This window comes from Ammospiza caudacuta, chromosome 7 (assembly GCF_027887145.1).
Source record: "Ammospiza caudacuta isolate bAmmCau1 chromosome 7, bAmmCau1.pri, whole genome shotgun sequence".
Lineage (NCBI taxonomy): Eukaryota > Metazoa > Chordata > Aves > Passeriformes > Passerellidae > Ammospiza > Ammospiza caudacuta.
In genome coordinates, this window is record NC_080599.1 from 41,103,308 (window position 1) to 41,116,739 (window position 13,432).

Sequence of the window (13,432 nt, forward strand, 5' to 3'; positions counted from 1 at the left end):
ACACGTTTATTAACTCTGCAGCTTTCTTTCAATGACTATGTGAAATCCAGTAATGTTTAAATATATTTTCATAAACTGTGGGCACAACATGTCCTGTTTCCACTAATAACCGTGCCATATAATTAGTCCTGATTACACAGATATTTAGTATCATTTTACATATTCCAGTCCTTTCCTAGTGCCACTGCCTAGCCAAGGCATATTTAAAGCTACAGCCATCTCCCTTCTGTTTCCCAGCAGTTTGCAGCAATTCCTTTTGAAGAGGATTGCAGTTAACACAGCAGCTTCAAAGAACAATTTCATGATGGACATTTTAGGTGCATCTACATATATATATATATATATATATATATATATATATATATATATATATATATGTATGTATATATAAAGGCTCTGATCAAATGTCAGATGACAAAGCCCAGGATACAAATACAAGGCATTTATCTACTTGCAGGGAAAAGCTGGTATTTGAAATCCATCAGGAAATTAACAACATGAATCTTTTAAAATCCATTCCTTAAACATCTGTTGGCTTAGGGCTGAACATTGACCGTATTTAGGATTTTACTGGGAGGTAGCACCCCCCCAAACAAAAGATCCCTCACTGCATTAGGCTCTGGTGGGGGGGACAAGAAGAATTTGCTCTGTGCAACCCGATTAGAGATGTGTATCTTTCCCTGCTGGCGTGGCTGTCTCTATAGAGATGGACATGGATATTTGATGAGATTAAAATGCTTCACTTACCACTGTCAGTGGTTCTTTAATTTAAAATGAAGAAAGCAAACAACCATTCCTTTTGATGAGGTAACTGGATGATGCTATGGAAAAGCACTTTGCTGTCAGGTGGTAATTAGGTTCAGTAATAGTTGTGGGTTTTTAGCCTTGGAGGCTGTGGCCCCTGGGAGTCTGAGAGAAATGATACATTCAATTTCCGGAGGAGAGGGAGATGCTGGATGCTGTTCTCTGCTAACCCTGCAGGTCTCTGCAGATAAGAGCATTCGGAGCTGCAGTGCCGACAATCCTCCTTGAGCCAGCCTAAACTGTGGTGTCAAGATCAAACAAACAGAAAAGGGAGATGGGCTCAAAGCAGGCCTGACACAGGCAGCCTGGCTCTGACCACATGTATGAGGAGCTGCCAGAATGGCTGCAGTGAGAGGATTTTTAAAGGAACTCCAGCAATTGCTCTCTGGTCTGGGCTGATATTTGTAACATCCATCTTACACATCACTAGAAAATCTTCAGTAGGAAAGTGTTCCTTTGCAAACAAGGAACATTCCCACAGCTACTCTTTTAAGGGAGGAAAAAAGCAGGAAAATCGCAAGGTTCAGCTGCCTTCCTTGCCAATTTGGAATTGCCTTTTCCATTACAAAATATAAACTATATATCAAAATGTAAACTATATATATTGGTTGTGCTGTTAAGAGTTGAAACCCAAATGAAACATTCCAATTGGTCCAAATGCATTTAATTGAAATTTTTCAGTTTGGAGGCATTATTGCTGTTTTCTCAGAACAGAGGCAAATACTGAGTATGATGTTTCCCATGAAACAGGTGCTCAGGTTCCTGCTCTGTTCCCCTCTGATGTTGTTACACAGCTCAGTGGTATCTCCCCTGCCCCTCACACAAGCTAAGGGACACTGAAAGGATGCAGCTGGCCAGCACCAGAGAAGGACCAGCAGTGCTGCAGGGAGCCAAGCCCGGGCATTTCATGCCTTTGTGCCTTGCTCGCCAGTGCCTGACTTCACACCCCACTTCCTTTTGGGCTAGCACCCCCTGAGCTGATTTTGAACCTGGAGCAGGGGCTCGGGGTGAGAGGGGATCCCTGGACGGAGTGTCCAGCTGGGCTGGCAGCAGGATCCTGCCTCTGGCTGCCAGCACAGCTCCAAGGGAGGGAGAGCTCTGCCTCAGCACAGGCTTGCCAGCCACTTCCCGAAGCACTGAAAAAGTTTTCACTTCCAGAATTAAAACTTTGCGAAATAAAAGCGGGTCTGATTCGCTCTCGGGAGATAAATGAAGGGTAAGTCCATTAAAGATACTGTGGTGAGATTGGTGCACAGCAGACAGAATTCAGGAAAGATGTCGATATCTCCAAAATCCTCTGAATATTTTTTTCAGACATTAACCAGGTATCTTTCCTGATCACAAATGCTTTATTTCCAAATGGAATTTCAATAAAATAAGCGCAGTTAGACTAGCACATGTTATAAAGCTGTAATGCAGTAGCACTGAAGTTTAGTCAGGAAAGGTATTAAAACAGCAGCCCAGCTGAAGCAAGAGAAATTGCTTTCTGACCTACCGAGTTTTAGGAGTCGGTGCGAGTGGTCCCTCCACCAAGGAGTTCAGCCTGTAGTAATCCAAGAATGTCCTGGCCACATTTCTTCCAAGCTTCATATCTGTGAGTTTTTAATTAAGGAGCATTTTCTTAATCATTAAAAGTAATAACAATAATAATAATTTTAAAAAAAGAGCAGAGTGTGAAGGTAAGTTATCGCTGTTTAATGCAAGAGCAAGTTTTACATCAACCATCCCACAGAGTTCAGTCTCCAGGCAAAAAAATTACTTACACTGGCAGATAAGGTGGGGGTCATCTTGTTTGCTTCTTGTTTTCACAGGCAGATGCTGCATAGAAACACAGACAGGAGGAAACAATCTCCCTTTCCCCCCACACCTGGCTGCAAATCCCCGTGGTTCTCATGAAATACACTAGACAAAAGGGGCCCTCCAATTTCCACATTCAGGGAGAATAATTACCTTAAAATGCTTGGATACAGGCAGTATTTCTGTATCCAGGATACAAGGTCAGCTACACCACAGTGTGAACCTGCCATGGACCAGTGTACTGGAGGTTGGGGTTAATGCTGTAGTCCTGCACGCCTTTAGCTCTGACCCCCAGAGTGTCATGGGAGCATTCACTGTTCTCTCCCTGTGTTGCATTCAGGACCTGAAATGGTGATTTTAGCACCGACCTGGAAGGACAGCAGGTTACCTTAACAAGTTCAGCAGTAACTCTGGTGTTTCTTCTCACTAGCCACGATTTCTCCTCCAGCTGACCCCTAAACCCAGCATTAGGGAGCTGCTGCACAACAAAGCTGCCATGGGGACCTCAGGGGCACAGGAACCAGACCTTCCTGAAGACTCAGCTGCTGACAAAGAAGTTGAATAACCTGTGGATTGCACTGAAAAACAATATCCCAGACAACATGTCCATGGGGTGAACCTGCTGCTCATGTGAGAAGTCAGCATTAAGCCTGCCTGTTACAGAGCAGCATCCCCTTACCATCCACAGGGTGATGTCCAGCTGGGAGATACCAGTGGGCTCCATTATCCACAGCTGTGTTGTGGGAACTGAAGGCTCCTTTATTTTCCTATTTTGAACTGATGCCTACCCTCAATAACCTCAGGGTGCTCCAGGGCACTGCCCCAGAGGGTGGTGGTGAGGAGCATTCAGCAGGGCTGCTGCAGCAGCTGAGGTGGGCACAGCACCTGGGGAGTCTGAAGGGATCTCTGCATCTAACACCCAGCAGTCCAGGAGGATAAGCCATTGCTGGGGTGTTTTGTGTGTGTGTATGCATACTCTGCTTTATCAGTAGTTGTCTGCTGATGTTGCCATTAGAGGAAAATTCCAGAAATGCAGCATCCCAGGGGCTTCCAGCAGCGCCACTGAAGGCACTGGCTCCTAAATGAAGCTTTTATTACCCACCCACTTACATTAGACACATCAAAACAAGTCAGCCTGAGACATCAGGTTCACACAGCAATGTGAGCTCTCTTTATCGTTTATTTATTTATTTATAAGGAAGGTCAAGCTGATGTGACAGTCTTTACTTCTCCAGAAATCCAGCCACCAGCTCTGCTAGTGCTGCAGTCAAGTCTAGTGGCTGAGGATGACTCCTGATGTTGCTTTTCTCTCCAATGACCTTATCCTGCTTTTCCAGCTCCCACTGCTGTGCCTGGGGATGGTTCCATGGCTCTGTCCCTCCTGAGGGTCTATCCTGACACACTCCTGATCCTCATACCACGTGTGCTGTGGGCACCTCTGTTCTCCTGGCCAGCAGCAGGGCAGAGCTGGAGCAGCTGGTGCTCCCAGCTGTTGTTTGCATGGACAGGGAGAGGCAGCTCTGTGGATCAGCACAGGCTGTGTGGATCAGCACCAGCTGTTCCTCAGCTGTTTCCCAGCTGTTCCCCAGCTGTGGCAGTGCCCAGTGAGCTCCCCTCGCAGCCTACCAGCACTGCTGGGCAAGCCCTGCATGCAGGGAGGCTCAGAAAGTTGGAGACAGCCTGAAGTTCAGCAATTCGAGGGAGGGCAGTGTTGCTCTGGAAGTGTTTTGTGGTTGTTTCTGGAATTTGGGGACGGCTGGGGGCAGCCTGGTTGCTGCGGATGTGGACTCAAAGCGGTGGTGAAGGTGAAGAGTTCAAAGTAGTCTGAGGAAGAGGGGAAGAAGGGGAGAGGGCTGTCAGACACTTAAGGGATTGAGAAGACTAACATGGCTTGATCTTGTAGTTTCTTTCATTTGCTCGTCACTTTAAAGACATAAAGTGGTAATTGGACTCAGTAAAGTCTTGAGGACATTTTGTCAGTGGCAATCTCAGAAAGCTCCTCTGCCAGAAGTGGAGAGGAGCTGCCCTTTTCTTTGTCTCTCTGCATTGCTTTTGTTTGCACGGTGGGAAGAACCTGACCCGCTGTCCTGGGGGAGGAAGCCCTTGGATGGCAGTGGGTGCAGACCAGGATGTGGCTCCACGAGCTCCTGCCTTAACCCTGACCTGCAGGAATCCAGTTCCACTGCTGAGCTCAGCTTAGGAACAGCTTTCTGAAGCTGGGGACAGCTAACCACTGGAATAACCTGCCTTAGCACATGAGGAAATCTCCAGACCAGAGCTCTTCAAGAACAGGCTAAACCCAGAGCAGACATGTATGGTTTAGGTGTAACTGGTGCTGCATGAGATTTGGGTAAGGAAACATAAAAGGGCCTCTCAGGCCACTTCATCCCATTTTCCTACCATTCTGAACATATTTTGCACCCCACATAGAGACCGTTTGCTAAGATAGCCAAGAAAGGTAAGGGCATTTTGCAGAGCATGGACACAGATGGAGAGCGTGAAGAAACTGGAAATGCAGTGCCACATGCATCCATTGAAAAGTCATAAAATGGGAATAACTTGCAGTCAGCAATGATGAAGAGAGACTCAAGCCAGCATGGGATAAAAAATGTGCATGTTCTAATACTAATCTCTCCAGCCATCCTGCCCCCTCTGCTCTGCCTGTCACTTCTGCAAGGGATGAGTGGTTTCTGTCATGGAAATCAGGCACCTGATACATAAAACCAAGGGCAGAGCATTGGTCTCTCCCTGTGACTGTCCAGCCTGGGCAAGAGCTGTCATGACTCCCTCAGCAAGTGCCAACAGCACGTGTGGGCAGAACTGGTAGAGGAAAACAAATTAAAGCAATAACATTTGCATTCATCTGTGGTGCACGGAAGGCTCAAGCTCCACTTTGGCATATAGAGTATCCTGAGCATGTAAATAACAGCTACTGCAACCCAAACCCACTTCCACTGGGTGGATTGGTCGGTTGGTTGGTTTTTAACCAGCTTCCTTTCTGCAGTCACACGTGCTGTGTGCCCACAGGAATTCCCTTCCTAGCCTGAGCTGCACTTGACAGAAGGCCATTTCCCTGCTACTCCCATCATGGGAGCTCAGCTTATACAAGACAGCCAAAATGCATTTGGGAGAGTCATGTTGGGAACAGCTGGGTGTCTCCTTACCTTCACTGGCACCTGCAGCTCCCTCTGATCTCTCTTCTTCCTTCAGAGACTCATTCCTTCACACTCCGTATTTCTACTTGGAAATGGAAACCAGTGTCCCTCCCACAAACGCCCTTCTCACAGCATTCACTCTGTGAATGGCATCAGCAGATTTGGGGAGATTTCAGGACAGTCTGTTTATGCCCAACTCCGCCAAATTTCACAGATGTTCGGAGGTTCAAGAATCGTGCTGGGCTCCCTGCAGAATCCTGCACGTTTATGATCCCTACCATGCCCCACAGCCCAAAACTTCCAGCCCTGGTAAGAAGGGAGCACAGAGGAGTGGGGACTCTCACAAGCCATTACTAGTTTTCAGCTGACACGATTCATTGAGCCTATTGTGAACAGTCTGCTTAAGCTCCAGCCTCTGGAAGTGCAGACAGAGCCTTGTTCTGTCTGTGCATGGAGGCAATAAAAATCTCAATTTGGAAACCAGTTAGCAGTACAAGTCATTAGGGGAGGTACTAAATGTTGCTGCTTTAATAGCTCACTGATCCTTTAATAATGTCACTGCTGCAGAGCATGGTGGCACCGTTCGCTCGCTTTTGTTTTGCTTTTTGAAATTCAGGGTCATTCCACTTTCAAGTGAGTGGATTATCTCTCTTTCCTCCTTCTGCCAGACACTGCAAACTGCTTTAAATAATTAGAAAAAAAGGATGGCTCCTTCAAATTCACCATCTCATTTTCATAAGGTCCAGTGTCATGGCTTTGGAACGGGAAGAGAAACCGTGATGGTGGTAAGGATTTGACAAGGGCAAAACAGTTAGCAGCCCCCACTCATCTTTGATAAGTCCTGTGGGGTCTCTGCCAAGCAGATTGGATCTCTGGTTTTATGTCTCATCTAGAGGACGGCACCTCCATCAATTTGAAACACTGCACTGGGTTATTAGCTCATGGAATTCATCCAAGTTTAATCCTAAGTAGGATGTGAAATGTGACCATTCAGTCCGGAGGCACCACTGGCCAGACCCACGCAAGTCTTTTGTTTCAGACAAACAGCTTTAAGTTATCCTAAAGACAGACAGAGAGGAAGAAAAAAAAATGGAAAGGGAGAAAGAGGGTAAAGAAAATGAGAACAAAGAGAAAAATGAATCTTTTTAATAGCTCAAATTAAAAACCAGAAGAAGCTCTTTGTTTGACACCACTGAATTTTACAGCAAATCTCAGTCCACCCCAACAACGATCCTGTTATTTATGAAAAGAGGGTTATTTTGTTTGGGAGAGTCCCAGATGACTGTGGTCAGCGAGCATACTGTCAGCTTCACACAATCTCAAGAGAAATATGGATGAGGTTTTCTCATCTGCTTATAACAGCTTCCATCAATGGATCAAACCCCTTCCTGACTTGAACACGAGCTCTAATGGAAAATGGCATTACAGAGCTTTAAACCACCATGTTATATCATGCCAAGCCTGATCAGAGCTAGTCCTCTATTTTAGCAGAGCTGTTTTCAGCAGTTACTTACCTATTTTGTTTCACAGTGCTGACACTGCTCTCTAATAAACAGATGCTGCCCTAATCTCATCTCATGGGGGGCAAAGCAAAGTGTGGCTGGGGCAGAATAGAGACTCTGTGGTGAAGGAGGGTGGGGAGAGGGGCCATTCCAAGGCTTTTCACCAGCATTTAACATGGTGCAAGTCTGGCTGCTGATGATGCATCCTTCCCTGGGACTCACTCCAAGGAAAAAATGCCCCCAATTCCTAGCACAGCTGTTACATATTTCAAAATCTTTATCCAAGGAGGAGGGAGCTTCTAAAATGGGAGTGTGGGGAGGAGATTGGGCTTTCTATAGCTCCTGTAAGAACCAGGCTCAATGTGGGAATTACTGGGGATACCCTCTCCTGGTACTCAGCAGGTCAAACTTGAGAAACTCAGCCAGACCATCCAGCCTTAAAATCTATAAAAGCCCTGAACTGCCAACCTGGAAATAGCACAGGGACTTTCCCCAAGGAGAGCATTTCATTCCCGACAGCCCCAGCTCCTGATTCCAGATGGGAGAGACACTTTTGGAAACCAAAGGTAACAGCAATGACGAGCCTTCATTTTTATTCCTCTTGTGTGTCATCAGGGAAGGAACCAGACAGAAAAATCCCTGACTGACTATTTCAGGCTTTCAGGCCCTTTTCCTGAAATGCTTGATTGTGGTGGAAGAAATTACCAAGATGGGAGCTGTGTGCTCTTCTCCCTGAGTAATCAGAGGCCTGTAATTTTCTCTCCTGCTCTGAAGGAGGAGATTGGAGAACAGGTATCTTGGAGAGCACTGTTTTATCTGTGCTGGAGGGGCTGTGCTCAGGGACCATGCCGTGTGTCCCATGAACTCATTTCAATATCAGCCGTTGCTTTTGTCCTCCTGAGCTGACCTGAAACAGGCAGATCCCACCTAACACCTGGGCATGGAGAACAGAGGAGGTGGTGGTGCTGCACAGGAGCCTGTGTGTTGGGAAGGATGAAAGTTTGACAAGAAAGTCTCACAGATATGTATGCTTAGCAGAAAGATTTTTAAATGTTGAGTCTGATGAAGGAATAGAGATAGAAGCAAGTTTTGATATAGAAGAAAGAAATTGCTGAGCCAGTCTTACTGACTAACCAAGGAGGCAAAGGGTATGTTAGTTAGAAGGGGTTTTTATGGCTTAGAGCAAAGGATAAACCCACCTCAAACAAGAAGCTGTTTTTACCAAGCAGAAGGAAAGCACAGGCAAACAAGCCTGCCAATGTTGCAAGTAGGAAAAAAGGTCTCAGAATTTTCTGCTGCAAGAAAACTGAAAACCAACTTCTAGCTTAAACTGTAATGTACTAACTTTTAGTGATTGGAGAATAGTAACATGAATATGGTAATTATTGTAGTTATGATAGGCTATAGAAAAAGGTTAAGGTATAGATTGGTTCTACTGTATTAAGATGCTCAGCAAAGAAAAGTATAAAATGCAATGTAACCAAAACCAAAGGGTCTCCAGGCCTGCCTGCAGCTGGAGCTGACAGCTGTAGGCACAGGCTCTGTCACCCACCACCCTGGACTGCTGTAACCTCTTGGATGCAATAAACTGCATTTGGAGAGCCCCTGGAGTCCCACATCCCTCATTTCAGCTCTTACACCTGTGGCTGGACAAGCCAAGGGCTCCTGGCCCTGCTGGGGTGCTGGATCAAGGGGCAGCAGGGGCTGGAGGGGAGCAGAGTGTGGGGGAGCCACACGTGTGGCCATGAGAAGGGAGCACCTGACTCAACAAGGATTCGAGACACACAGGCAGGTACAGGAAATTCAGCGTGCCCAAACAAGCACAGAACAGTGAGGGCTGAGATGTCTCACTGGGAACACCACAGGCCCACAGCCCATTTTACCTCTGCATCCACGTGCCTTTCCCAGAGCTGAGAGCATGATTTTACAGGGACACCTCTGACTGCTGCTCCATTGTCCTCATGCCATCTTCACATTGCTCCATGCAAGTGACATTTTGTCCATCTTACGGTCCCTCTACAGTGGGAGATGGAAATGGGCCCTCCTGTAAATGGTAATCTGCCCTAAGCTATAAAATGACCAAAGAAAATGGTTTATTAAATATCTTGGTGTTGCTGACTCCTGATGAGGTTTTCTGAGGGACAGAGGTCAGAGCCAAGCTCACAGCTGAAAAAAGAAAAGACCCTGAAAGAATGAATTTCAGCATCAGTACATTTGAATTCATTAAAATATTGCAGCAGCATCACTTTGTAAATTGGTATACTGTAAAATTATGCATTTAAAACCTGATTGTAACAGCTTCTATCAAACTGTCCGAAAATTAATTTGGGCCTGAATTTACTGGTCTCACATTAATGTCTGATGGATCTTTAATAAGAGTAGCAGGAAAACATAGGATGAGTCTCTTTTGTGATTTTAACATTTCTGATCTTTGCTATTGTTTAATTCTGGTTACTTGCCAGCTCTGGGAAGGAGCCCTTGTGGATTAGCTGACCTCAGCTCTTTACACAGTCAATGAAAATTACAGAGCTGATTCTCTCTGATGTACTGAGAAAGGATGAGGACAGGGGAAGAAATTTCCAAGTGAAAATCCAGCATTCACTTATCACTGATGAATGTTCTCAAATGCACGGGGGGAAAACAGTATGAAAAACAAAGCCTTAGCAGTTGTTTTCAGCTTGGTTGGAAATGCAAGAACAGTGCAATACTCTCCAATTGTAATTAACTCCCCCAAAATACACTGGAAAATCATAAGCTGAACTCTTTGGGGATCCTCTCAGTCCCTCACCACATGACAATCCCTGTTGCTCCAGGTCTGGAAGTTCCCATTAGACATTCTACCCACTGCTTTGGGCATAACATTTACTACCACCCAAACAAAATCAGTTTCAAGATAAATGGTAGAAAGAGTGTTTCGACACACCAAAGTGTGGATAAACCATTTCTCATCTCTAAATTGCTGGAAGCTCATGACTTGTATAAATCACAACCAGGCATCTGTGATCTGTTGTGTGCTGCATTTTCCCTCTTCGGCTGCAGCTTCCACTGGCAGACAGGGCACAGTCAATAGCTTTGACAAGAGCAATCCTACAGAGAAGAAATTAAGAAATGGGATTGACTTAGAAATATGAGGAACTAAGAAACACGGGGAGCTAAGAAACAGAAGCCTGAGTGTAGGTGGGTTTAAAGTTTTTGAGTAAAGAGAACTGAAGAGTGCTGGCAGTGATTGCAGGATTCACTGGGATTTTAGGGAACCTTCCTTCCCTGTCTGGGATACCACAGGTTCTGCAGTGTCCAAGGGGAACTGTTTGCACTTGCATCTGCTCTCCAGTGTCTGAGCAGATGTGGATGACCTCCTGAAACCTGCCTGGGGTCACCCAGCTGAAAAAGGACTCAGTCCAGTGGCTGTTGGATGGTCTAAGTCAAGATGCCTCTTAATAACTTGCTCAGAGTCACATTGGATTTATCCTGCTTTTAGTCAGTCTTTGTTAGGTCAAATCAAGGCACCATTGGCACTTGTAGTGGGCCAAATGCAGGGAAGGGACCAATTATCCTCAGGACTTGGCTTAGCCCCTCTCTCAATCTATCCTGCAAGGAAAAAGGACCATGGCCTCAGAGGCTGTGCCTTTAAAAACACTTTCAGTCTCCAAGTAATAGTCATGCTTCAGTGTGTTCAACATTTCAGCTGAGCTCAGTACAAAGTGCAGTGATTTAAAGCCGGGAGATCAGGCGGGATTCAGCAAATTCAGAATTATTTATTTCTTTAGAGCAGAAAGTCTGACTACAGATTATTTACTGCAAATGGGTCTGTTTGGGGGAGGGGAGCAAGGCGAGAGGGTAGAGAAGGTGTGAATTGATTGATTGAAATTTTTTTCAATTAAAACAAGCAGTTTTTAAAAAAGATTTAATGTTTTATTGAAAACTGTGAAATAATTCAAGAGTTTGGAGCTGCACTAAGGGCAGATCATAGAGATGAAAATGGGGGGAGAAGAAACGAAATTTTTTATCCTGTGGAAGAAGGGAAGGAAGAAGAAAAAAAAAAGAGGGGGGGATTTATAATGGGAACTGCCCCTGGCCAAAGCAGAGGGGGCTTTCTCCCCAAAGCAGGGACACAATGAGCTGGGCCAGAGCTCTCCCCACACCAGTGTGACACACCTCACCATGGGTGGTCACTCCAGAGAGGTGGTGCTGGAAGGTAAGAGCAGGATTAGGGCTATTACTGGTAGGTAGAGGAACTAATGATATTTTTGTCATTGTAGGGAAGAAGTAAAATATTGCTATAATCTCCGCCACTCCTAAGTTAATTGCCTCTTTGCTAATATAATTCCCATTCCCAGATAAATTTAGCTTTTTCTAAACCCTTTGAGTTTTCCTTTGTGTTTTACACTCAAGCTGGAATGCAGTGATAAGACACTATGCATATATATATATATATATATATATACACGTATATATTTAATCTACAGACACACAAATATAGTTATATATAGTCCCTGCCACAAATAACACTCCTCTGACTGCTAAAACAGCTTCTCCTTCAGGCTGGGCTGTTTTCCTCCATCCTGTCCCTGGGGAAGGGATGCTGGCTGTGTCCACAGAAGGATGCTGGAAATGTCTGCAGCTCTCCCCTTCTCCACTGCCTGTCTCTTCCCTGTGTTTCTCTGATGGGAACAATCCATTGCCAAACTTCAGATCCACCATCTCCTGTCATTGTCACAACCACCAGCTTTCCTGGAACAGCCGGCAGTGTCCTGCTGTACAGTCAGTGTAGGAGTGGCCCTTGAATTTTGAAAAGGGCATCTCAGAGGAAGGTCTTGTGAGGGAATTGAGCATTGATTGAGTGGTGGGGTAGCTTTGTAGCCACTGCCATCCTTGGTGAAATGGGGTTCACAGCAACATGCTTGTGACTGTAACCTAATCGGCAGCCTCTGGTTAAATTATTTTATGTGACTCTTCAATTAAACCTATCCTATTTTGCTATTGGCACAGTCTCACTCTCTGCTTGTGCTGCCTATCTCTATTTCCATATTACTAACAAGAAGTAATTCCAAGAGCACTGTTTGCCTCTATTCCCAAGTTCCAGTATCATCCTGGAGGAGTCTCACTGGTGCCCAGCTCAGGTGACAGAACAGCTCCTCCCTCTCAGAGCCACACCTGGAATCACTGGGGAATATTCACTGGGGAGTATTCACCTACGGGTACCAAAGGATGTTTGCTGCAGCTGTGGCCCTGGTGCAGAGGGCTGGGGCTGTGTTTTCAGTGAGCAGCACCTCTGGTCCCTGCGTGGAGAGCTTCCAGCTGCATCCCAGGCTCTGGTGGGAAGCAGGGTTTGCCTGCTGTAGGGACACAAAGCTCCTGAAGTTGGTTTAGTTTCAGCTTCATTATCTGGATACTTCAAGGGCTTAAAAAAAGGCTGATCAGGAGTATAGAAAGTCCAAGGAAGGAAAGCTGAAAAGATTTCTGGACTTAGGCTCACGGAATAGTGATAGAAAATGTGCAAATCAGTAAAGGCTGCTGTAGAACAGGATAAACTGTTCAGCATCTGCTGGTGATGGGACGAGAATCAACGGCCTTAATTTACAATAAAACACATTAAGATTAGGCTTAGGGGGAAGCTTTTCAGTGATAAGACTAGCGGAGCAAAAGAAAAATATCTCCTGGAGAGGCAGTGGCATCTCCATCTTAAGACAGAATTAGGGAAAACAGCTATGAGGCCAGACAAAAGGAGAGTTGAACCTTTTTGAGGATGGAGGGGTCAGCAAAGGGTTGCCCTATAACTCAGTTCCTTGGGCTGAGGTCTTGCTGTACAGGAGCACTCTCCACCAGGTTTTTCTCAGACCTTAGTAAGGCAATTATGACAAGCCTCTGCTCCTTTTGCATGTCCAGCAAGAAGAGTAAGGGGCACAAAATCACCACTTGGTAGCCCACAAGCCTCAAAAGACCATTATAACCAGCTCATCATTCACCACCTGCCCTGAGACTGAAAATTCAGCTCCTCTTCAAGGGCACCACTGTCTTCAGCTGGGTGGAATCCCAAGTCTCCTGTCCCACATTCATCTGCTCTTAACTTCTGAATTCAAACACTGCTCCTCTTTAAAAGCCTCTCTGCCTTTTGCTGATAATTAAAACATTGGTTGCACTCTGGGCTCGCTTTTCCAAGAGGTCTGGACAGCG

At 45.6% G+C, this 13,432-nt stretch overlaps 1 protein-coding gene across 1 annotated transcript in view; it reads right to left on the reverse strand.

Annotated features, from left to right (window-relative positions):
* LOC131559671 (cytosolic carboxypeptidase 6-like) overlaps positions 1-13,432 on the reverse strand; it is a 205,540-nt gene that overhangs the window by 9,035 nt on the left and 183,073 nt on the right. The window contains exon 7 of the mRNA XM_058808088.1: positions 2,300-2,396. Within this exon, the coding sequence (XP_058664071.1) occupies positions 2,300-2,396 (97 nt within the window). The remainder of the gene's footprint in view (positions 1-2,299; positions 2,397-13,432) is intronic.